This window comes from Passer montanus, unplaced genomic scaffold, assembly GCF_014805655.1.
Source record: "Passer montanus isolate IOZ18808 unplaced genomic scaffold, ASM1480565v1 scaffold3, whole genome shotgun sequence".
NCBI classification, from domain to species: domain Eukaryota; kingdom Metazoa; phylum Chordata; class Aves; order Passeriformes; family Passeridae; genus Passer; species Passer montanus.
In genome coordinates this window covers 16,260,918-16,283,543 of record NW_024367707.1, presented here as the reverse complement: position 1 = coordinate 16,283,543, position 22,626 = coordinate 16,260,918, and the positions used below count along the sequence as shown (strand labels likewise).

The 22,626-nt window shown below is 38.3% G+C and overlaps 1 protein-coding gene across 12 annotated transcripts in view; it reads right to left on the bottom strand.

Annotated features, from left to right (window-relative positions):
• Positions 1 to 22,626, bottom strand: part of MCF2L (MCF.2 cell line derived transforming sequence like) — a 148,159-nt gene that overhangs the window by 20,690 nt on the left and 104,843 nt on the right. For 7 of the 12 annotated variants that reach the window (XM_039714393.1, XM_039714382.1, XM_039714384.1 and 4 more), the window contains exons 4-15: positions 19,470 to 19,560; positions 9,581 to 9,700; positions 8,626 to 8,742; positions 7,971 to 8,120; positions 7,183 to 7,307; positions 5,353 to 5,467; positions 4,275 to 4,394; positions 3,266 to 3,457; positions 2,883 to 3,074; positions 2,065 to 2,224; positions 1,850 to 1,920; positions 753 to 829 (exon numbers count right to left, since the gene is read on the bottom strand). In XM_039714393.1, the coding sequence (XP_039570327.1) occupies positions 753 to 829; positions 1,850 to 1,920; positions 2,065 to 2,224; positions 2,883 to 3,074; positions 3,266 to 3,457; positions 4,275 to 4,394; positions 5,353 to 5,467; positions 7,183 to 7,307; positions 7,971 to 8,120; positions 8,626 to 8,742; positions 9,581 to 9,700; positions 19,470 to 19,560 (1,530 nt within the window). Of the gene's footprint in view, positions 1 to 752; positions 830 to 1,849; positions 1,921 to 2,064; positions 2,225 to 2,882; positions 3,075 to 3,265; positions 3,458 to 4,274; positions 4,395 to 5,352; positions 5,468 to 7,182; positions 7,308 to 7,970; positions 8,121 to 8,625; positions 8,743 to 9,580; positions 9,701 to 19,469; positions 19,561 to 19,681; positions 20,203 to 21,720; positions 21,918 to 22,626 lie in introns of those variants that run through there. The other 5 variants (XM_039714392.1, XM_039714390.1, XM_039714391.1 and 2 more) reach the window with 5 other exon arrangements.

Sequence of the window (22,626 nt, the reverse complement as noted above, 5' to 3'; positions counted from 1 at the left end):
GCAGAGTGTTTTATTATTGTATGTACAAAGTCTGGTTATACTGTATTTGCAACTACTGCAGGAGCTGGAGTTGGAGCTGCACAGGATTATCAAATACAGACTTAAAGCTACACTGGTAATTTTAAATTAGAGACATTTAGGACACCCTTTAAATATCTTGATTATGCTTTAAGTTAAATTTCCATGATGATCAAGCATTGAATCATACTTCCCCCCTTGTGATTTTGTGTGATGTAACAGAAGGTTATAGCAGTAAAAAGACCAGTTAAGTAGCCAGTTTACAAGTAAAAATGCAAGGTCTGCTATATGCACTGCAGGTGATACCATGTCATTTCTGTAACACACTTTATGCTGTTCAGTTTTTATAATAGTGGTTTTTTTGGTAACACATATCAAAACAGAGGACTAAAAAGAGTCCGATAAAAGACAAAGTCACAAAACATGGAGACCAAAACCTTCACTAGATTTACAGGGGGGTTATTACTCAAAACAGTATCATCTCTGAAATGAAAATATGTAGTTGTCCAGCCATAGCATCATCTCACTGCAGCACAGGTAGACTCTGGTACTACCCAAACTGTAAATAATGCTGCAGACAGAAATGTCTTCCTCTGTGCACAGAGCATAGCCAATGCATTTCAAAAGCCACTGAGGGTTATTTCAGAGAAATATGCTGGTTATATCACATCCTTAGCAAAACCCAGGCTAAATCAGAGAAAATCCACACTTTTTGCTTATCAAAATACACTTACTGTCGTAACACAGCTAGGTTTTCTTCATCATCCATTGTAGATCCTCCTCTGCTTTGATGGAGTTCAGTCATTTCACTCTAAAGCAAGAAACAAACAGTGAAAAAAAAATCATGGCATCACAGATGCAGAAATGCAGAACTTTAAAATACAGAGCTTTGTGCTCAGCACTTTTCACTGGAAAGACTGTACTCCACTAAAAATGAAGGCAGTTTGCAAGAATGCTGTGAAAAAAATTCAAGTCACCCTGAAGGTCTTGAAGCACATAATATTCGGATGTGGAAAGTTCTTCACCAAAAGCCAGTTAAGAAAAGATGGTGGTTCAAAACCCTTTTCAAGAAGACATCAGAGCACCAGCATAATCTTGTAGGCAACACCAGCCTTAGTCTGTTTTCCAAGCTAAAAATAAGGTACTGTGCTAACTTTCTGGTTACTTCTTAAACCAACACAGAAATTCACTCATAAAACTTTAACTGTAATGCCTGAACCTAACTATGGCTTGCTGAAAAAAGAGAGGGGTTCTGCTTTCAAGCCCTCCTTGAACTACCTCTTTTCTCTCCAAATGTTGTCCATCCTGGTCATGTGGCCCAGCCTTCCTCCTGGCCTTGTCTTTTGCTGCACCTTTGCTGAGTTGATTTAACTCCCTAACCCAGCAAGAAACTCCTCGTTTCTGTTGCTGCTGTCAGATACCTCCCTTGCTGTAGGCAGGGCAGAAAGACCATCCCCACTTGGGAATGGCAATCCACTAGGTCAGGTGAAGCTGTCTTGGAGCCAATGACAACTACTTCTTCACTGTCAATGGTTTTAAGAGTAGCCAATTACTACTGGCAAATAAAAAATGGTTCCTGTTCAGACTTAATATTTTGTTGCCCCTAACATTTTTCCTACTATTTACTTTACCCTCCCTCACAACCAGCCCAGCAACAAAGCAGCCCCTATTTAAACCATGTGACTCTTTCACCAGTGTTACTTCAACTGGGACAATGCCATCACTTTCTCAGCAGAATTCCCTCACACTTATTGAGAGCTCCTGAATATTCTGTTGTACTATGACTTTTTGAAGTAGTGCATGTGTGAAAAACGCAAAGTGACAAAAATACCTTTCCTTTTCTGTAGTTTACCCTCCGAAGTGCACTGCTTTCTGAGTTGGACACATTTTCCCTTTGGAGACCTAAACACGTAAACCAGAATCAAACAGAAGTTAGAACTGGATCGGATCTGACACAGATGTTCATGCAACCACACATTATGGCTGGAAGTTTCTTTAAGTTTCTCAGCATAGCACAAAAACTAAAGGCTAATACAGATAACTTACCTGGAGATGTACAAGGAGATTTTACAAATGCTTCAGGTCTTGGAGCAACTGGCTGAACAGGACGTGTCTGCTTAGCTGCCAGCTTCTTAAGACTTACTTGCCGCTTTTGAAACATTTCTTCCATACTTTCTTGCTTCTGGAAAACCTTTTGCACATGGTCCTACAGTTGCCATGGAAACAGAAACCAACTTGAATTAAAAAAAATAATTAAAATAATTTATTATAATTTTTAAATTCCTGTCAGAGACCTATCAACAAGCTACACTGACATCTCCAACATACTGATTTGAAATTGCAATTACTTTTATACCACACATAGAAATTCTTCACTCTTAACAAGATGTAATCTACTGTGATTTTTTACACTTAAGAATTGGAACATCAAAAATATTTTGTGTGTTTACTATTGAGAAATCTGGGATTCAAGTTCCAATTAAAAAAAAAAAATTTTTTTACTGTCTTAAGGTTCTGTTACATGAAGACATCAACCATGAAGAAAAGGAATATATTCTCAAGTTCTAAAAAATAAAAAAAAAAGGTAGCACATTTTTCCTACGTAAGAAAAAGGTATTTCAAATACTCACTTGGGGGAATTTTTTTATAAGCAATTTTACTATCTGAAAAATTAAAGTAGTTATGAAAATCTCTGGAGCCCTTGGTTCTTATCCAAAGATATGATGAGACTCAGGCACAGAAATGTACTGGCTTTCCAGTTCACAGGTATAACTCCTAGTACTGATTATTTTGCTTTATCAATGGCAGTACAAGAGAGCAGTTCTAGAATGGACACGCAGACACACATAAACATCTTCTGGTACCTTTAGGTCTTCATTGAGGATGTGTGCATATTCTTCATAAATTTTATTCAACTCCTTGATTTTATTGCCAGCACCAGTATCCAGGAACTTCTCAATCTCCTGTAATGCTGATTCTGCACCATCCTGAGACTGACACTTATCCACTGGCTGGGAAGCCAGCAGGTAAATTCCTTCATCACACCACTTCATAGACTGGAAACAGAGAACAGGCTCAGAACACACCAATGTCAGCATCACACACTGTGAGTCTAAAACACCTCAACCTTGTCATGTATTCAGCTATTTAAAGAGAAAACTTCCAGCACACTGAGATAATATTACCTACCATGATGACAATTGTTCAACTGAGGTTTTGGGAAACAACTGCTGCATATTAAATTTACCTTTTCTAGTAAATCATGCAGTTCCAGAGATTTGTTAAGAAGTTTTCTCCTCCGTTCTATCTCAGTAGTGAAGGCATCACAGAGATGATGAAGTTCACTGCATTTTGGAATAATGGAGTCCACAGCATAATGATTGCTTTGAATAAAAGCATCACGCTCTGAGGCTAACATTTTGGCTTTTCTTACAGTTTCCTAAGAAAATAAGCACTGATTAAAATACATCTTTCCTTGGATCAAGATCAATGAAACAATTTTTACACAGTGAAATACAATATTGATAAAGAATACATCTTTAGTTAATATCTGCCTTGCTTAATAAATCAAAGTGATTTCCTGTCTTTCCAAATGCCCAAGAACTTTCATGTACCAGAGTACCTCAGAAATAATAGTGAATTTAATCACAGGCCTCTTTGTGAAGTAACCACTGTTGTGTTTCTATGCCTTATTCAGCAGGGTCTGTGCGTGTATGAATGCAATTTGGGGTACAGCAACAATCTGAACTCAAATTTCAAAAAAAACCCAACAATCTATCTCAGCCTTAAGAGCAACAACCTCACTTAGAGAGCAATTTGTTTCTTTGTGAAGCACAGATCAGAAAAAGGTACCCTTTCTATATGGTTCAGTGTATGTTTCTGTTGGCCATCCTTATTGTACATTCAATACACAGCTTTCTTCTCTCTAAGATTTATTGAAAAACATGGTTTTAATAGGAATGGAAGTGGCCCCTTGATCAGTAAATGCAAAACTTGGCTATGTAGACACTTCATGCAGTTCTTGCATGAAGCAATCAGCCGCTGTGTCTGGTCACTCTGCTCTTTATTGAGGGATGTCCAAGAATTAATCTGCTCCAATGGTTAAAGACATTATTTCAGATTCCTTCTATATGTTACCTGAGACACTGATTCTGCCTTGTTGTCAGCTTAAGCTGACACACTCAACAACCAAATCCCACTCCCCTCTGCACCTGCACTGTCATAGTAGAAACTAAGGAAACTTGCGGAGTTCTTACATCTGATTTTTCTTTAAAGTTGGCGAGATCTTTCAAAATATGCTCCACATGTGAACGGCTGTTTCCTACATCTGTGAAAGCAGACAGTCTCTCAGACACAATATCCAAAGCTGCTTTGACCTGAAATGAGACACAGCTAAGTATGAATGAAGAGACCTGCACCTCTCCAGAGACCCACCAATTACATAGGTGATAGCCACTATTTGCAGTCAGGTGACTCACATTAGGTGGTTACTGGGACACAGAGACAAAGCACCTTTATTTGTCAGCCTACCTTCCCCCCAGTTAAAAAGGAAAACAAATACAAGGAAAAGGCAGTGAAGTCATCCTGTTTCCTGGTACTGAAAAAGATGCAAGCAAACTAATGCAAAGGAAACATTTATGATCTTGCTTTCACCAGATGAACAGGACACAAAGTGATATTAACTTTAACAGCAGAACATGAGGGAGAGGTCCCCACTCCAGCAATTGTTTTAGACACAGAAAAATGCTTGCAAGAGCTTTTCTGAGTGTTGCTCTCCTGAAGACACAGGGGCTGTGCTCCGAGATCAGCTACACCAGGATAAAGGGTCTGTAGGTGCCATCAAGCACATGAATTAAACAATATGAGATCAGAAACTGGCTGTGAAAATTGTAGCGCAGCCTCCACCCAGCTTCTAACACTATAGTTGCAACTTCCCACCCACAGTGCTGGACACAGTTTTCATAACATTTCAGCCAAAATGTTTAGTTGAGACTTGGTTCCATAAAAGGACCTATTGGCAAGATTAAAGTGTTGCAGCAGCATTTTATGTTTCTGTGGTACAGAACAGGTTTCAAAGGAGTTTTTAAATGTTTATACACTGCTGGGAGCATGGAAAAGAACTTCCTAAGGCTGTAGAAAAAAAAAAAAAGTTATGTCTCTATAGGCAAGAATCCAAACTAGTAAAGATAGCAGTGTGTCAAGTAAGGGCAAGTACAAGAAAAAGGTTGGAGAAAGCTTGCAAGTACATACAAGACCTGTAAAATCAAGAGCAGGAAGCATTTGCTGAATCATTTCTATATTACCAAATATTGACTGCCACCAAGAAGTTCTCACCTCTCTGAAATTCTGTTCGAAATTCCGAAGGCGCAGACACTGCTCTAGTTTTTGCTGATGCTTCATCCAAAACTCATCAAAGGCGGTCTCTGTTTCATGTAATTGAGCCAGTAGCCTTTAAAAATCAAAACAAAACACATTTAAGAAATACTCTATGAATGATGGGTACAGCCTTCAAGGGACAATGCAATCCTCCACAGTAAATAAAAAAAAGCCTCCCCAAAGTAGTATGTTTCAGGACAAATAAATTGGACACAGGAAACATTTTTTGTATCGCACAGTATCATTTCCTACAATAACACTGATGTAAAAAACTGAAACTCAACACAAACACATTAATTTCTGAAAAATGGGCAAGTGCTTATTTTAAGCACATTCTCAGCTTTGGCCTGGGGACATGGGGAGCTGGGGCTAACATAGATAAATAAGATATGTAAATGTGTGTGGGTTAGGACTCAAGCCTTAGGCTGACAGGAAAAGTTAAGGTAAAAAACTGGAACTGCTATTACCAGCCAGCTGCCCTTACATTTCATTCTTTGGAGCAAAGCTCACTATAAACCTGAAGGCCATTGCTCCTTCTCTTCCAAGCAGAGTTACTAATTAAATATCATGGGCAAGTGTACAGCTGTAGTGGGATGAGGAAAACCTTCTTTCATTATAATTCTGGCAAATGACTTAAAACTTTCACTTCTTAACTTACCTTCTATAATTGCATTTGACAGTATGATATCCCATGAACTTTATACAGTGCACTTTGCTGAACTTAGGCTACATCCAGGAAAGGCAACACATCAGAATTTTAATGAACTTTTGTCTTTAACACTACAGAAATGAACTCTGCATTTACAAGTTAAAACCAACAAGAGAAAAGGCAGTGACACACACAGAGTTTGTTCCAACTTCCGTCAGACATTCTATTAAATAGGAATGTTATGGATAAATTAGCAACCCCCACCCTGATCGTCCTTGGACAGCTGATAGCAACAGTGACCAAAAAAAGTGACTTCTGCCAAGCTTTGTGGATTGGAATGGACAGTTATTTGGAAAGAAAGTCGCCCTGAGTGTAACAGAAACACAGAATGACAGACAAAAAAAGAATGCAGAATACTGCCTGGGGGAAATGAGCTATGCTTTCATAGCTTTGTGAAAATTTACATCTTTGCTACGGTGATACAATGTCTTCAAACCTGGCAGTAATGTGAGGGGGGTGTGTATGTGGCAGGCAAGGAGCAAAGGAAAACAATACCTATTACTTATTTGTCCAGAGGAAGCACATAGGAAATTGGTGCATAGATACTTCAAGAGTGGTGTACTCACTAGCAGCCTTTAAAAGCAACTAGCAACAGTGATAAGTTAACAGGTTTAAAAGAAAAAAAACCCTCCCACTTCAAAGGGACCTGAGGGAAATAGACACATCTACTGAAAAGAAGAGATTGATCACTTCAGTTTCCCCCTCATACTGCCCGTACAGCAGCAAAATTTCTTGGATTGTGCTTCAATTTCTAAACAAAGCATTGGTATTTTTGAAAATAAGGAAAAGATACTCAAGTATAGAGTCCAAATGTGACAAAAATGAAAACAAGAACAGTGTTGTGTGGTATCAGAATTCCAACCCCATTTCCCTATAGTCACATTACCCTGCAGCAGGCATCAGAGGGTTACTTTGTTCAGGACAGATCTGACAACATAAGAGTTGTTTCTGAAATTATTTTAAATGTTCACATTGAAACATTTGCTTATTTGCAAAGCATAAATATGGAATTAAATGAAGAAGCTGGGGGGGATCAAAAAAGCAGAAAAGCAGCATATTTAGTATTTCACACCTCTCACCTTTCTACCGTTGTTTGATTGTCTAGCTGATCTTGATTCAGTTTGTAATCAGGATTCTCAGTAACTGGTTTTGTAATACTTCCAAGGATATCATCTCCCTGTTCTACTGCTACCCTGATATCCTCCTACAAAACAAAACAAAAACCCCACACACTGTAGTGGCATGTTGTATTTGAAGCAGAATTCACAAGGCACTGAATCGAAAGAAGGATTTCAATAGCATTCGAGCAAGTACAGTTTTATTAAAGGCAGTGGCTGACAACAGACAGTAAATGATAAATGTCAGCTTCTTCCATGTTTACCATCTCAAGACCCCAGTGTAACTGAGTTAAATTTTCATGGTAGACAGCCTTCTAGTGTAGCTTTAGGCTACAAATATCTCAAAAATCTTAGACGCACAGCTCTGAAACCACCAAATAGCTTTGATTTAATAATTTTTGAAAGAACATTTGTTCATGCTTCAAAAGGCCATATATTTTAATATGCATGCAAATACAATCAAATTTCCTGTTGCAAACAAAACTACAAATTAAACACACCACTACTTACAAAGAAATTACTGTTTCGCATACGATCCATTATGCATTTGTACATACATAAACTTAGTTTCAAGAAATGTCATTTTTCAATGCAAAAAGGATTTTTAACATCAGAAAAAGCAAGTTCAAAAAGATATTGACGGTTCACATTATTACTATTAGCACTGTCCATATTTTCCATTAATATTGCTGGTTATAAATTAAAAGACAGTTTAACTAGAAGACAGCATCTCTACAAAAATTACATACCTTCATTTTGTCCTTCTTTTCTGTGTGTGTTGCAAGAAGGGAGCTGGTTGATTGCACATCATTTGGTAGTTCTGTTTCAGCCAGCTCAGTCCCAAAGGACTGAAGAATCTGAGCTGTTTGCTTAACCTTTTGGGCGAAACCTTCTATAGCCTTTTGGAACAAAAAGCATTAAAGATGTTTTGTGTTCATCAGACACATATGTACAAACAAACACAAGCACACAAAATATAACTCTCAAAACAAACCCAAACAGATGAATTACGAGACTGAAAAATGGCCGAAATAGAATTTTGCAAGGAACAGATACCGTCACCATTAATTCCTTAATTGCATATTTTTCTTAGGCTTGTATCAGGTGTATCTTCATATTTTTATAATCTGGAGTTATTTTACAGTTTGAGCTTTTTCTTTCTTGTAGCAAAATCAATAACCCTCAACACAATAAGACACTGTAGTTCCTTCGCTCCAAGTGTTCAGAAAACCACTCCCAAGTTATTACTCATATTATTTCTCTAAGATGACTAAGTACCATTGGGAACATCTTCTCACACTGGGCAAGTCAACTTGCATCACTTGGAATCTGTTTTATAAATGACAGGGTATAAAACAGAAGAGCTCATTAAGCTGAAAAGTTAAAACAAAACCTAGGACTTACAGTGCGACGGGACAGCCATCTGTTGTGGCAGTAATCCAGGGTGCCACCAAGATCTTCTGTTAATTGTGTCTTATCAATGTAACCCTGCAGTTCTGACACTGAGCCCAGCATTATGATCTGCAGCAGGACAGAAAAAAAGTGAACGTGATCAGTGGTGACAAGTCCCTTGTTAATGACTTTAAGCCCCATCCTTCAGACACCAATGGAGAAGATGCACTTTTTAATATAAAAGTGAGAGATCGAACTGTTTCCTGTGGGTATAGAAATACAAACTTAACAGTTCTTTCAGTTGAAGATGATGTAAATGTAAATTACTAAATATGGGCATATGCACCAGGCATATTTAAAAAAAAAAAAAAAAGTTGATGGATTATACAACTATACAGCATAACACTGCCAGATTTTTTTTAATCTTGATAAACTACACTTAGCAATTTTCTAAAAGCAGCATTCACCCCTTGTTCATTTTATCTTGTTATCCTGAGTCTTCAGGACAGAACATTAGTGTCTACATGGATTTGTCATGTAAGAACAGGTTCCCCAAATAAATGAAAGATGGGGAAAATGTTCTTAAAGACCATCTTTCCCCCTTTCAATTTACATTTGATAAGTACAGTAACCTTTTTATAATCAGCTCATATAGTTTCAAATTTTATTTTAAATCAATGCTGTACACTTACAAACAAAAGTACAGTCTGTGGGTTTACTGGAGATTTAACGACAGGCATCCATTGTGCATTTGCTCAAGTGACAGAAAACACAGCGTTTGTCCATGGGAAATGCATCTGCTTCAAAATTCACACACTCTTCCAAGAAAAAGCCATCATGAATTAGCTAAAATTGCTAGAACTGCCTCTAAGCATGCCTTTTTGTTGGCGTTTCTTTGGTCCTCATTGGCTACCTTAAGTACTTTTACAAATTCCTGATAATAAAGCAAAAACAGAGAATTACTTACAGGTACTTTCATTTTAAGCTCATCTTTGTTGAATCTGAAAGCAATGTCCGAGAGAGCTCGATGAAAAAATCCTGTTGGGCGCAGAACGAGGACTAATTGCAGGTTTCCTGGGAAAGATGCCTGCAAAGCAAGTTTAGCCTGTTATTTTCTGTGTCTCAGCTCCAGAAAATATTTTTGAACAAGGAGAAGCCCCTGATAAACCACAAGCTAACTGTATCAAAGGCCTCCCATAATGGGGTGACCAATCATATTGTTGCATGGCTAGCACAAAGAACTTCATTCAAAAGACATTTACTTGTCTTTGGGAACAGGGATCTATTCTCTTGGAATCAGTTTTTTTTCAGGGCTAGCTTGCACTGTTCTTCAGCTAAGATTACAACCTACCCAAGGAGGCTACTGATCAAACAGCAGTGGCTCAGTATTTTTTTAACAGCAAGACTGTCATGGTTACTTCATCTTCACTTTAATAGAAGGTGCCAAATAAACCTCCAGCATTGTGTGAAAACCTAACAACAAATTTCTAATTTGTGCATATACTACCTTGCCAGTTGCCTACACAAGTTTTTGCCACAGAGGATGAATTTATCAGGCAGCAACTTAGAAATAAGTTTTAGTATGGCTGACAAAAATAAAAATCAAGCATAAAAATTCTCAGTTCATTTTTTCCTCATCAACTTCTAACTAGCAATGTGGTGGATATTTCTCAGTTCTACAACAGGTAGAGGGAAGACAGAAGAGGGAAGACAGAAGAGGGAAGAAACAAAAAAAAATAGCATTAAATTATTGAAAATCAACCTCTGCTGTGGCAGAGATTTGCATATTTGGCATTTAGCCACTCTTGGAAAAATTCTCCTCTATTCAGTATTTCCACTGTAGGGAGGCAGTGAAATTCACTAAAGAAATGATCATTATAATGATTAAGTATGCAATTTTCTTCATTATACTGTTGGAAGTTATTTCACTTTTCTAGCAAACTGGTTTACTGGAGGGAAGAAAAAAAGCCAACCAAAAAAGCCCCACTGGCTGGAGGAGCTGTTATGCTATGCTCTGTTCCAAGCCTACTGGAACTGTTAGTAACTGGAAGGTTGAAGAGTGATTTAATAGTAACTTTGAGGTTTCCAAGGGTTCCAGGTACTTAGCATTAGAAAAAAATAACTTTTAAAGGGAAAAGTAGTTTAACACTTTCCAGAAAAGCTACAAGATTCATTGTGGCTCCCCAGATATTCAGTATACAACCATGATTTCATTTGACTAAGGAATCTTAAAGGCTTGAGTTTCTCAATCTCCCTCCATTTCAGTGATGTCCACATTTTCTAGAAAGTACAGTGGTTCAGTTCCAAAGGAGACTGACAGCTGGGAACAGAAACCGGGTAATTCCGAGTGCCCTCACTAGCTCCTCAGCCTTGCACTATAAAATTCACTAAAAAAAAGTGCAACCCATGGTTACTAACCCATAGCTATCAGAGGAAAAACTTTTCATAGAAAACTTCTAGCTGTATGCAGAAGAAAAAGAAAAAAATTATGCTTTTCTTACTATTTTTTCTGAATTACCATACAAAGCAAATCCACAAATTTATCTGAGAGACATTAAAACAATAGACTAAAAAGTCTTTAATTAAACCTCCTGGATAAGCCTTTTAGGACAGCTATATTTACTTCTCTCATACAACAGACATGTCAATCTATTTTGTGCCTGTAAAAGCAGTGTTCAGTCCAACTGAGCAGTTACTTTTTACCTTTAACTTCCAAAATGTGAAGTTTATTCAGTGGCAAACATTTCAGAACAAAAATGATAAAAGAGATATCTTTTAGGTAACATATTTTGAAAAAAAATAAGGTGCCTCCTTGTGAGACATCCACCCCACCACATCATGTCCTGACCCACTGCCTATGGCAGCAAATGTCTGCAACCCATTTAGCCTTACTTGGAGCACTGGGAAATGCCCTGGACAGGGTGCTAGATAATCTCATTGAGGCTCCCTTTCCCTACAAAAGATGGTCTTTCAAGGTCCCTCCCAACCCAATCTGTGATTTTATGACATTTAGGCTATTACTGAAGAAGACAGCAGTACCCAAATGCAATCTAATACTAAATTTTTCTGGACTGTGTATTAGTACTTATGAGAGAGAGTTTAATTGCATGATGAAATTAAGTATGGTGTTCAATTCAATGAAAACAGAGAATATGCAATACAATTATTTTTTATCTCAATGTGTTAATCCAAAATGATGCTGTTGAAGTCAATACAGTCTTGGTATCACTTGAATTCCCATTCAAAACCTATCAGAAATTTCTCTTCTCTCTGAACAAAAGCTCAAATTCTACATTACTTTGACTTTGTCTACAGCATAAACTTGTCTCCACTAGTCTGTCTCCATTTGGTTTTGGTTTTTTCTTCAAAAAAACTCCATGTTTTAAAAAATGATGCCACCTTCCCTTGTTGTGGCTAAGAGTCAAGTCTGCAAATTAATTTTTGTGAAACAAGAAAGGTATGTTGTGCTACAGTAAACAATGTTGGACTTATGCCAGCTATTACAGTTTATCAGAGGTTGTATCTGCACTGCCAAAACATTACTACTTTTCCTAACATTTTTTTGCTAAACCCCTGGTGACTTGCAGAGACAATACTATGATGTAAGATACTCCATAGATGCCTGTGAACTTCATTGACCAGTCAACTTCACCCTGAACACTGGAACGAAACAAAAGTCCTTTGTTCTAGTCCAGCAGCATATTTGTTTGAAGCCATTGTATGCTAACCAGACAACAAACAATGACTTCTCAATAATGCTTTGCTAAATATTAAGTACCAAAAAATATTCATGTCATGTTTAGCAGTGCTATCAAATAAAGTGCCTTCAAGGACTGTTTCACTGAAGTCAATGGACCTTACTCAGATTTGTTGAAGGGTTTGTATGTTCAAAAACTGGGTTGTTTTTTTCCCCAAAGTGTCTTTCTTTACTGGATTAATTAATATTAACAATACCCCCAATATCTTTTCTCAAATATTGAATTCATCTTATTTAATGCCAATGCAAAAGAGACTAGGGGCCATGTTTTTCATATTCTCTGCAAAAATTAGGAGAGCCCAGCCCATATATTCATTCGTCTCACTTGCATTTGTTTGATATTTCATGACAGTCACTATTTTCTATCTGCTCATCTCCTTCACTTTCTCATCCAGTCAGGTCAGTGCCAATTCCAAAGAGAATAAAATGTGGATGTGCACATTGTTATCAGCTTAAAATTAAATCTGACCAAACCAGGAATTTGTATACAGCACAGCCTCAGGATCAAAGTGCTCCAATACACTGGGATCTTTGTTGCCCTACAAGTATCTTGAACCTAGAATATGGGGGAGAACCTTTTCTGGCTGGACTAAATGGGGAACAATCTTAAATTCTCCAGAAAACCCATTAATAATTTCTCAGGAGCAGGTTAACTGCTTTGAAGCTTCTGCTTCTCAGGGATGGGGAGCCTTTCACTGCACGCCCCAGGTTTCTGGAAAGGGGAAAATGTATAGGCTGAACCCAGCTCAGTTCTGGGCAAAATGCAAAGTCAAATTACCATAGAATCACAGAATGGATTTGACTGGAAAGGGGCTGTAAGATCACCAATTTCTAGCCCCCCAACAAGGCAGGAACATCTTCCACTAGACCAGGTTCTCAGGTCCTCATCCAGCTTCGCCTTGAACATTTCCAGGGCTGAGGCATCCACAACTTCCTGGACAACCTGCTGCAGTGCCCCACTACCCTTACAGAAAATAATTTCTTCCTAACATGTAACGTAAGTCTCTCCCCATTCAGTTTAAAACAACTTCCCCTTGTCCTACTACTATCTGCCTCTGTAAAGTCACTCCCTCTTTATATATAAGCCCCCTTTAAATAACAAAAGGCTGTAAATAACAAAAGGTCCGGCCCAGAGCTTTCTCTTCTGAACAACCTCAGTTCTCTCAGCCTGTTCTCACAGCAGAGATGCTCCAGGCCTCTGATCACCTTTGTGGCCCCCTCTGGAGCACAGGTTAGTTGCATATAATCGTAACTATCACTTTTCTTCACAGAAATTACTGGCAGAGAGGCTGTGTGTACCACCAGAACTGAGCCTGAAGTTAAGTCAGCTTGCAGAAATATCGTGTATAATATGTGAGCCATCAAAGAGCTAATGTTTGACTCGGTTTTAGTAGTTCTGTCTCAAAATATTTGGAACAACACTAATTTTCATTTTATGAACAGCTTCTAAATACCCACATTACCAAACTCTGTGGTAATGTGTTTTCCTTTCTGCACTTACTAGTATGCCATAAACCACAGAGCACTTCTGTCCAAAATACTTCTGTATATAAAGGGCCTAGTAAGTACTTGCTTACCTATTTAAGACTGTTTATTCCTGGCTAGAATAAACAAGTGCCTTACACATAATTCTTGTCATGAAAGAATCTTGAATTAAATCAGTTCATTAAAAGAGCAGCTTGAAATCTAGTTTTAAAAACATAGAACTGTATTGCATTAGATCTATGTTTAATGCTTGTGACATTATGATCCTGCTTTCTGAGTTTAAGTGACTCACTTCTGTTTTCACATATTCAACAAATACATACAATAAATAAAAATGGCTAAGTACACAAGGATAATTGCAAAAGTGCCTGCATGTGAAGTAGTTTCAAAACATCCAAAGCAATCAGACAAAACCATACTGGTCTGAAAATAAACTTAGTCATTTATCATTTACTGTACTCATTCGTAACAATAGCCACAAAATTAATATAAATACTGTTCCAGCTTCATCATACTGCCAAGTTCTAGTCTTAAATCTCAGCAAAATGAGAAACATGACTGGGGCTGAAAGAAGAGCAGTGTTTTCAAACTTATGCCATACAAAGTGTGAAGTGTCACTATACTTTTCAGGACATGATGCAAAGAGCTAACTAGAAACTGGGCTAATGGGAAATACCTATCCCATATAAATATAAAACAGTGCCTTTCATGGGGCACCACTTAAAAAACATATCTTTTCTACATCAAGAACTCACGAAGAAACTCAACATCTCTACAAACAAGGCCAAAGAACTCAAAATTGGATTACTGCAATTCAGTGTTTCTCACCTTGGCTATCAAACCAGTAAGATTCCAGATGGCACAAAAATGGGACTGCCTGACTCCTGCAAGGTTTAAGACTGGTATTACAAAATCAAAGAATCAATTAGGTTGGAAAAAAACTCCCACAATCATCAAGTCCAACCTAAGCATTCTGGTTTGCTGTGTCCATTGGCTTCAGGTTTCTTCTTGCCAGCCAGCAGTCTTGGCCCTGATCTTCAAAGAAATTAATGGGCTAAGCCACTGTTACAGTGAAGACTGCATTTTCAAGAAGCTCAGAAAAGCAGTGCTCTGGATAAAACGGAAGGCATGAAATCTACATGAAGTGTGTCCTTAGCTAGCGGTGGCAAATCACAAAGTATCCTTCTCCAGGAGTCAGAATAAAATCCATTTCTTGTCACATTTAGAAAGAGCTGCAAATTTTGTAACTGGATAAAAATTCCTCACCAACAAAACAACCAACCTCCATCCTAACAGCTTACTCAAGAGCAGTGGCCCTATACACCAAGGCAGTTTATTTTCCCTGGACCTTCAGTATGAGGTTAATGAATGGCTATGGTAAAATTTTTTATGATGTTGAGTGCAGTTTTTTTGCCTGTCTAAAAGAGTGCGTTCACACTGCAACCTTTCGCTCTAGATGGAGGAAGACAATGATGACAGGACAACAAGAAACTAATACAATGTAATGACACAGACTTCATTTTAAAAGTAATGAATGGCTATGGTAAAATTTTTATGATGTTGAGTGCAGTTTTTTGCTTGTCTAAAAGAGTGAGTTCACACTGCAACCTTTCCCTCTAGATGGAGGAAGACGATGACAGGACAACAAGAAACTAATACAATGTAATGACACAGACTTCATTTTAAAAAGAAAATATACTGGAACTGTCAAGAGAGCAGTGTGAAAACCTAGAACAGTGAATTGATCAGTGAAATGCCTTTCTCCTACAACTGTGGATTGAATATTGCTTGTTTGGGTATGATAACATTAGCAGAGAAAAGAAAAAAAAAAGAGGAAGAAAAAGAGTAATTTTTTACTGCATGGAAAGGACACGTGGATCAATTTGTCTGGCATTTGTCGTTCACCCAACTTCAGCTGGGACAGTACAGAGCTGCTTTACCAGCCACCATGACTGCTCCTCCTTGCACACTTATCCATGAGACTATGTAGTTGCCCAGCCCCAGGAGCTAAAAGGTTCAGTAAGGTCTTGCATGTCTCTTTATACTCTGAAAACTGTGTTTAACTGAAAACAGGACATTCTAATACAAATTTAGAAGAATCACTGCAAGTGACAGGGCAAAAAGTTAAAGAAATGTATCTTCAAACAACAATGTAATACAAATGAACAATTTGCAACTATTAACTTCAGTATTTTTCTGTAAGAACTTTCAAATACTACTGTCTCTCTAACATGACAATTGCTTCCAAGACTTCACAATTAACATTAAACTTGGCTCTTGGAACCTCTACCAGAATTGCATATCTCAGCCTGACTGTCCCAGTAGACCAGATTCTTCCTAGGCTAATAACTTCATTTCAGCTAAATCAGGTGAAAAATAAAAAGAATAATGTTGCTTGCAGTGTCTCTTAAGCCACAGAGTCTGCAAGTCTTGTGCTTGCTAACAACATCCTGGGCTGCCTGCCCTTTGCAACTGCACCAAGTAGAATAAAACAATAGCAAAGTCTGCATGCCTGGGCATGCTCTTGCCACAATATCTGTCGCATCCCAGGAAAAGAAGTGCTATATTTCAGCCCAGGCCTCTGGCTTTGCTCTCTGTCCCACTGCACTGCATGTGCTGCAGCAGTAGTCATCCTGGGCAAGCAGCACAGTCACTAGCCTTCCACTGTGTCTGCAAAAATAGGTTAACCTCATCTCCAGAGTCTTGACTACAACAACCTTTAAGTATCAGCATGAAATACAGATTCAGCTCATCATTGCTCATTTCTGCCCTATGAAAAATAAAGTACCCCTAACAACAAAGAAGGATAAATGAATGTTAGAAATTTTTAATAATACATTTTTCACAATAATTTCAGCCTGAAACAAAACATTTTGTTAGTTTTGTTTCAAAACATACTTCCAATACCCACTAGTGCAAACCAAATGTGTATGAACAGTCTTGAAAATAACAAGAAATAACAATAACAAATCCACGCTAATATGAATTTCTGTTCAACAGCTGCTCAGTGCTTACAAATACATGTCCTACAGTTGCCAGGGTATTAGTGATGGGCAGATGCTCCAGCCAGGATATTCCTGTCAGGCAGTGCTCCAGCCACAGCACCCTATGCTGGCATTTCTGAGTTCACAAATCAAAAGGGTCAACTCCCTCAGGATGATTAGAGAAAAAAACAGGTAAGATGGCAGAAATGACAACAAATAAACCAACAGCCAAAACTCCCATCTCAAGTAATGTGAGACTCCTATCTTCACACAGAGCTATAAGCTTCAGCCAGAAAAAAAAATAGAAAGAGAAAAAAAAAAGGGAAATGGCTTCAAATTGAAAGGAGGTAGGTTTAGATGGGACAGTAGGAAGAAATCATTTACTGTGGGGATGGTAAGGCATTAGAATAGGTTACTCAGAGAAGCTGGGAATTTCCTGTCACTGGAAGTGTTCAAGGCCAGGCTTGGACAGGGCTTTAAGACACCTTGTCTAGTGAAAGGTGTCCCTGCCATGGCAGGGGGCTGGAACTAGATGATCTTTAAGGTCCCTTCCAATCCAAACCATTCTGTGATTGAAACTGCCAGAGCTATCACGCTTTCAGACATCGAGTACAGCCTGGATAGCCCAAATAACACTCAGATGCTTCATAACCACCAAAAGACAATTCTGACTTAGAAAAACCAAACAAGTGGAAGTCTCCAGTTACCTGAGCCATTAAAAAAAAATCTGTCTATCAATAGGACCTCTCTAAATTGGCACAATATACATATATTGCATATTTGAATTTGTTTTTTCTGTTAAACAACAGAAAGCTGAAATGCATTAGATTTCATTTATCTCAAGTACTATAGCAAAGATATGATGGCCAAGAGCAAACAATTCTTCACTACATCTTCTTTTGGAATAGGAACACAAAATTTTCAAGTGTTCAGGGCTGATGTGACTCTTGCTGAAGCCCAACAGGAGGACTGCTATAAATACATATACATATACATGTACAATCAAAGCCAACACTGTTGCTGTTCAACACAGAAGCAAATATAAAAAATCCTGCCTTTAACAAATTAGACTTCAGCTAAGAAGCGTGATTATTCTTTCAGAAAAAGCTCACAGAAGAATGAGAAAAGCTGAAAAAAGCAAAATAACCCATCAGCAGCAGTACTGTAACTGTGCAGTGCTCCTGCACTTAACACCCTTCTCTGGGCAAATCCCTTAGGCACCAACACCATCACGACAGTGACAGATCCCTTAAAATGGAGAATAGTTGCTCAGTTCTGTTCACTGTGCTTCAAAGCAAAGCAACACACACTGGAGGAATCTTACCATAAATGTTATCATCATGGCTATAACCAACTTGTCTGTAGTTGCTCCTAACCCTTACAACCCCAATTATGCAAATAAAAGGACCATAATCTGTGCAACACTTATCTGTCCTTGAACAGAAACTACAGCACTGACTTTTGATAGATTCCAAACCTCCAGATAGAGTCCTTTTTCTTCAACCTTCCTAAATTATATTGCTCTCAGTTTTCATTACTGGAATCTGCTCAATGCTGCATCTCAAAATTTCAAGATGAGCTGCAAAAGCAAATTTTGTTGATATTTCAATGTATTTTATGTTTTAACATTTCTACCATGATTATTGTGTAAAGAGTTGTATTCTGGGAATATTATATCATTATATATTCATTCACAAAACATCATATAGTGGGAGTAATATACTGCCTTTAAAGATGTATTACTTTAAAGTAATGTACTACCTTTAACTTAGAATAAACAAAAATTCTTTGGCCATAATCAGGCCACATTAAAATGACATTTACTGTTTTGATTTGACTTTTATCTTACAGAGTCAAAATTTTTCAGCCATTAAAAATTAAAAGACACTTAGAGTTTGTTTTTCAGCCCTTACTGGAAAGACTATCGACTCTAACAAGTCAAGCAAGGATAATAAGGAAAAAAAAAAAGGTAACCAATGAACCAAAAACTTTAAAAACCGAGTAAACCAGCAGTAGAATAAGCACATGATGAACATGAATCTGTCCTTCCCTACTTTTGAAAAAAGAAAAGGAAAAAAAGTGCCTCTAATAAGCTTCTTTTTCTGATTTTAAAAATATTACTTGAAAGGGAGAGTGGAAAAGTTAAGAACATGTACTGTTGATTGATCACAGAAGGCACATAAGATTTTCTTGCTTACATGTATTCCTTGTTTTAAATCAAACAGAGCAGTTTTTCCATGTGAACTCCTTTCACAAGTGGTAAACTCAATCAGGACCCCCACCCCCATTCCTTTGTAAAAGGGAAGTTCACTTGAATAGTGAAAAGTGGACCCAAACTCTATGGGACCCAGAGAGTGTCCAGGCAAATATTAGCTCCCACCTGGGAGAGCTGCATGCTCACACATTCACTTTCTCCAAGTGCATACTTAGGAAGATGTCCTGAGCTGCAGACTGCATTAAAAGCACATCACAGACACATCATGCTCTGTCTGGGACACTGCTGGATACCTTCTGTATCATCTATTAGCTGACATATTGCTGGAGAGAAGAAAATTTATGTTTTTCCACTTGTAAGAGGAAGATTCAACACAGAAAAATCTTTCTAAGGAGTAATTGAAGAGAGTACTCACTGCTATCCGCAGTATGGAAGCTTTCACAGAGGTCCATTTGTCCTGTCTGCGATCTATGACAAGAATAAATCCAATTCCAGCATCTCGCAAACTAAGTTTGGAGGAGGAAAGAAGAAAACAGGAAAGTTGGTTAAAAATACAAATGCAACTCCTGGTTCCCTCACACAGAAAAGCAGTCAAAAAACACTGAAGAAAAAAAAAAGTAGCTTGACCTTTTTTGTGCAGAATTTTCTTCATATAAATATGTTAAATAAAGATACACTATACACCATTGCACAGATGCAGCAGTCCCACAGTGTTTCACAGAGTTTCAAAATGTATTCAAATAATGAATTCTTCTTTTTCACAAAAGATACTATTTACATTTCTTGCACAGGGATTATTTCAGAAGAAAATGAGACTGATTGATTCTCCACTGTTTGGTGCTGATATGATCCCTTCCTCATGATGTTGTCAGTATAATTTCAGGATCAAAATAAAGTTGTTTTCCTTTCGCATCTGCTTTTAACCTTCTGTTTGAACAGTCTTCCTCCTCACTGATACTTATAACTCCTTAAAACCACAGATCCTTCTGATCATTCCATGACACTTCTCCACGCATCTGAAATTCTCATATGCCTCCAGGCCGTAAACTTCTTCCTAGGTGCATTTTCACATTCACTGAAAGAAGAAACCTGACGGCATTTAAACTCTTCAGAGCACAGATGAGAACAACGAGCTCAGAGGCACTTCTCTGGAATGGAAACATCTGTGAGAGAGATTCTGCTCAAATCCTGCCGTACGGGTGACCTTTCTCTTTTGCCTGTGCTCAGCTGCATGTGCTACCGAGCCCTGACCAAGGGATGTGCTCCTGTTTTGTAATTCCCCATCTAAGCCAATTGTGCAATGCCAGCAGCAGCCCTTGCCAGCCAATCGCAATCAGAACGGGAACAGCAGGCAAATGCAAGGCAGACAGGCTCAGATTTATTGTTTTCTCATACATTTGCTCCTTTTGCAGTATATGTGCCTTATTTTTACACCTGGCGATTTATTGCAAGGCCTGCTGTGGCACTGTGTGACCTTTAAAAATACTGTGCATCAATTAGTTATGGTAATATATTAAAACAAAAACATAAAAATCAACAAAATAGAATGTCAGGATTCTTTATTCAAGATTGCTGAATCATGGAAACACCAGCTTTTCTTTATAAGATTATGTCAGTAGCATAATGATAAGAGGATGTTTAGGAGGGTGAAGAACACAGGTACCCAGATGTGTCAGCTTAAGCTACTCTTCAAAATTGCAGATTTAAACAGGACTCACAGTTTATTTTATTGCCTCTCTTTTACAAAATGCAGCATCTCTCAAATTTACAGACATACTCTTTAGTGGGAAACATGAATAATCATTAGAAATGCAAAGGAACCCTTGCTTTCTTTCAGAAGAAGCTAAGCAGTCCTTTCAGCACAGCAGAATGTTAGAAGTGATCCTCACTGCCCACATTCAGTGCACATTACTTAACTCTTGCCTCTGGGTTAGGACAACACTGATAAACAACATCTGAGCTCTTGCCTTGTAAGCCTGACAACTCTTGCAGACAAACAGGGCTTTATATTAGCAATATGCTTCCCACTACAGTAAATTTCCATTATTTACTAAAATTTCCTCTCTTCTTTTTCTTTACTTAAAGGGCAAGAGGAGGAGAGAGATTCAAACTGATTTTAGCCTTTTCCTGTTCCCCGCTTAAAGGTCTCACAATTTTAACCTTTAGTGACTAAGCAAAATAAAATTATAATAGCAACCACGTGCCACAATAATCAGAGAGCAAAACAAACTCCTTGGGTACACAACCTTAATGTGGATCAATGGAGTGAAAAAGGCGCTACAGCTGTCCCCATAGGAGTCAGTGTGGATTTTGGAGTGTATTAAGACTCATAAAGAGTCTGTTTTCCCTGCTCAGTAGAAGTTCCCAGGAGTCCTGAAATCCCTCCATACTTCCTCAGAGGAAGCATAATCTCAGAGTACCTAAATGCAACATCTGTATAATACTTCAAGAAAATACTGATATTTCAGTGCAATATGAATAAAATTAAAGCCTCTGAAACAGCATCAATAGAATTTCTCTCTAGAAGCACACGACAATACAGGCTCATCTGGGACCCCAGAAATTGTCTACATGGCACCTCCACACAGTTAATCAACTGCCTCAACACCTGACAATAAGCAGAGCTTAATATCATTATCCTAGAAAAATAAAAAGACAAGGCTTACTTATGTGGAAGAATTAACAAAGAAAAGCGCATCTCTAAGATAGCCCAAAAGATGTCTTCAGCCAACCTTCTTTTTCCACTGGATCAAATATGTTGTGTGCTTGCATGAAGCAGCAAGCTCAGACATACAAAGCCAGGATTCCCCACTGCTGACCAGAAGAGACCCGGTGGCAAAGTCTTGAGCATCTGACTTCAAACTGTTAACACTCCATTAATATAGACCAGTGGGGGAAAAAAAAATAAATTACATGCCCTGTTCCAAATCAATCAGGGTGGGAAATGTATTTGTTATCTTGACAACAGTGCCTTGCTGCAAAGGCCTGGCTCTGGAGTCTGGGATCCAGCTCCAGCAAGTCACAGGCAGGAAGCAACAAACCAAACTAAGACATTGTGTACGACAAAGTTGAGAACATTACAAAGAGAACAAAGTCATGCATTCAAGAAAAGTAAATATTGAAAACAGGTCTGTTTGCCAATGTACCCTTGCTCTACTGACCTCTCCTTGCTGCCAGACACGCACCTGCATATGGGGATGCAAGACACCTTGCAATACCCTCCTCCTTTATAGGGCATAGGGGAATGGTGCTTGGGAAACAAGCACACACTCAATTTTCGTTTGGCTCCTGATTTAACTGTGAGTGCCAGGTGTCCCTCTTTCCCTCAGCCATATCCTGGTACTGATTTTCCCCTACCCCTCCATGTGCTTGAGGGATATGCATTTTTTTGTGCTCAGTGTCTCAGCAAAAGCATGCTCTGATGGGCACAGCTCATCAAAAGCTCATCAAGCTTTTTTCCCTGCCTTAGTCCAGCTGCACAGTACTCATCAGCTTAGCTCTCATCTTCTCATGCCTCTGCATCACTCTCCAATAAACCTGTCTCCACCACTGAAATTTGTCTCTCCCATCTA